The following is a 1,989-nucleotide window of genomic DNA, read 5'->3' as shown; positions in this document are numbered from 1 at the left end:
AGCCGTACCAATTAACATTCAAATCCCGGATGGAACTTAACCCCCAAAGTACTAGAAACTGTACTTTACTGAGAAAGTGTAATACCAAATTAAATCCCTTGTATGGTATACAACCATACAACCATACACATCACTAGGGCTTTTTGTAACTCAGCACATCGTACCTGTCATGAACTGGTAATCTGTGGTTGACAATACATTGTGAAAGATGTTATTGTAAGCTCTCAACCAAAAACAACATAGCGAGATATATATTGTAATGTAAAGTTTGTTTATTTGAAAGACTTATACATTGCAGATCATGTAGTGAGGATTTCAAGTCTGGAGGTCATCCAACCAGTAGTGCCGGCCATCTCTTCATCCCTGCAAATAAAGAACACAAGGTCTCATAGCAGTCTGTTTAATAAGAAATGAAAATAAGAATAGTCCTATAATGCCAAGTACTCATGGATGCTGATGTGAACTCGTGTCTAATCCTCTGTCCACAATCGGGGTACAAGGACGCCCCCCCTCCCCCCCCTCTTCGGGATGCAACTTCAAAGAGGTGGTGCGTTGGTGTGGCATCTCGCAAAGAGACTCCTTCGCAAATATTTGACGTGATTGTCCACCATCGTATGAAATATTACTGTCACTAGTCAGTTTGTCCAATAATCCATTGTAGTTTTTGCTGCTGTTGCTGTTGTTGATATTTTGCTGTACCTTAAATCACCCTTCGTTGATTTTTATATGCTATATTATGTTTTGAATGATGCCATCAACATTTATGTTAGCGTGTTCTAAGTAGTACTTTTCAAAATTTTCCTTTAACCATTTTTCCATTAGGAATAAGAAACCTACCTGGTAAGAGCCATATTTCTGAGTTCCAGACCTAGGATCCCCATTGGTTCCATTGTTGACCTGGAAATGGTAAGGTACGTATTGTCTGAGTGAAAGAGAAAGACTTGGATATCTTGTTGCTGCATTATCCATAATATTAAATATTTTAATATCAATATATAGATTAATATTATATATTATTGATTCCATTGCTAATTTCGTGGCTTAAACAGGTACCATTTATGAAGAATGACGTATAGTGCTATATTTTCTGATAAGTGATTGACAGGGATGCCTATGTAAAAAATGCTTAGGTACCTTGTTGGTAGGTGTCTTGATGTCCGGGGTAGGTGTTCACGTGATCAGGGTAGATCTGGCCGTGTGTTGAAGGGTAGGAAGGTTGGTATGAGGGGTAGTCATTAGACGGGTAGGTCTGTTTGTAACTCGGGTATCCACTGACATGGGACGGCACAGATCGTCGGTATCCTGATAAAATAAACGTATTCATCATATTAACGTGGTATTATTATCTATAAATGTGATATGATATGAGTCAGTATTGAAATAACGAACCTATAAAGTATGAAATTATGATATCAGGTTACTGTTATCAGATAGAGATTGATATGTGATAACAAATACTCACTTCTGTAATGTCCCTGAGAGCGTCCTCCCCACACATCTAGAAGGAACAATAGGTTAACATTAAACATATACACTAAACACTGTTATATAAAGAATCAAAGCCAGAGAATACCTATAGTCCGTTTGACTTCATTTGAGACCGGTGAATTGCTCACTAACACAAAATCTAATAATTGCAACAAAACCAAAGTTTGCACAGTCACATCACAGACCAACTCTGATGATTTGTCTCATAATATCGGACACCCGAATAGAAAAGTTGTTTAACAAACGATCGTTATTTTGGTTGTCATATTTCGCTATTTCTTACGAGGGAGGACCACTTCCTGGTAGAACAGCCAGGTGTGTGAGTTCTTCGTGTGAAATTGAAATTTCACTACACGCGCTTGTTGATTACCTGGCTGTTCTACCAGCAAGTGCCCCCCCTCCCCTCGTAACAAATTGCGAAAAGTGACAACAAAAAAATGATCGTTTGTTTAACAACTTTTTTATTCGGGTGTCCAAAATTATGAGACAAATCATCGGAGT

The 1,989-nt window shown here is 38.2% G+C and overlaps 1 protein-coding gene across 1 annotated transcript in view; it reads right to left on the bottom strand.

Annotated features, from left to right (window-relative positions):
- Window positions 1–250: 250 nt before the first annotated feature.
- Window positions 251–1,989, bottom strand: part of LOC124260833 — a 2,984-nt gene continuing 1,245 nt past the window's right edge. The window contains exons 3-6 of the mRNA XM_046695154.1: window positions 1,463–1,498; window positions 1,135–1,302; window positions 838–922; window positions 251–363 (exon numbers count right to left, since the gene is read on the bottom strand). Coding sequence (XP_046551110.1) covers window positions 300–363; window positions 838–922; window positions 1,135–1,302; window positions 1,463–1,498 — 353 coding nt within the window. The 3' untranslated portion in view covers window positions 251–299. The remainder of the gene's footprint in view (window positions 364–837; window positions 923–1,134; window positions 1,303–1,462; window positions 1,499–1,989) is intronic.

The sequence above is a fragment of the Haliotis rubra genome, unplaced genomic scaffold (assembly GCF_003918875.1).
Source record: "Haliotis rubra isolate DU_JTF1 unplaced genomic scaffold, ASM391887v1 Scf779, whole genome shotgun sequence".
NCBI lineage: Eukaryota > Metazoa > Mollusca > Gastropoda > Lepetellida > Haliotidae > Haliotis > Haliotis rubra.
This window is presented reverse-complemented; position numbering and strand designations above follow the sequence as displayed.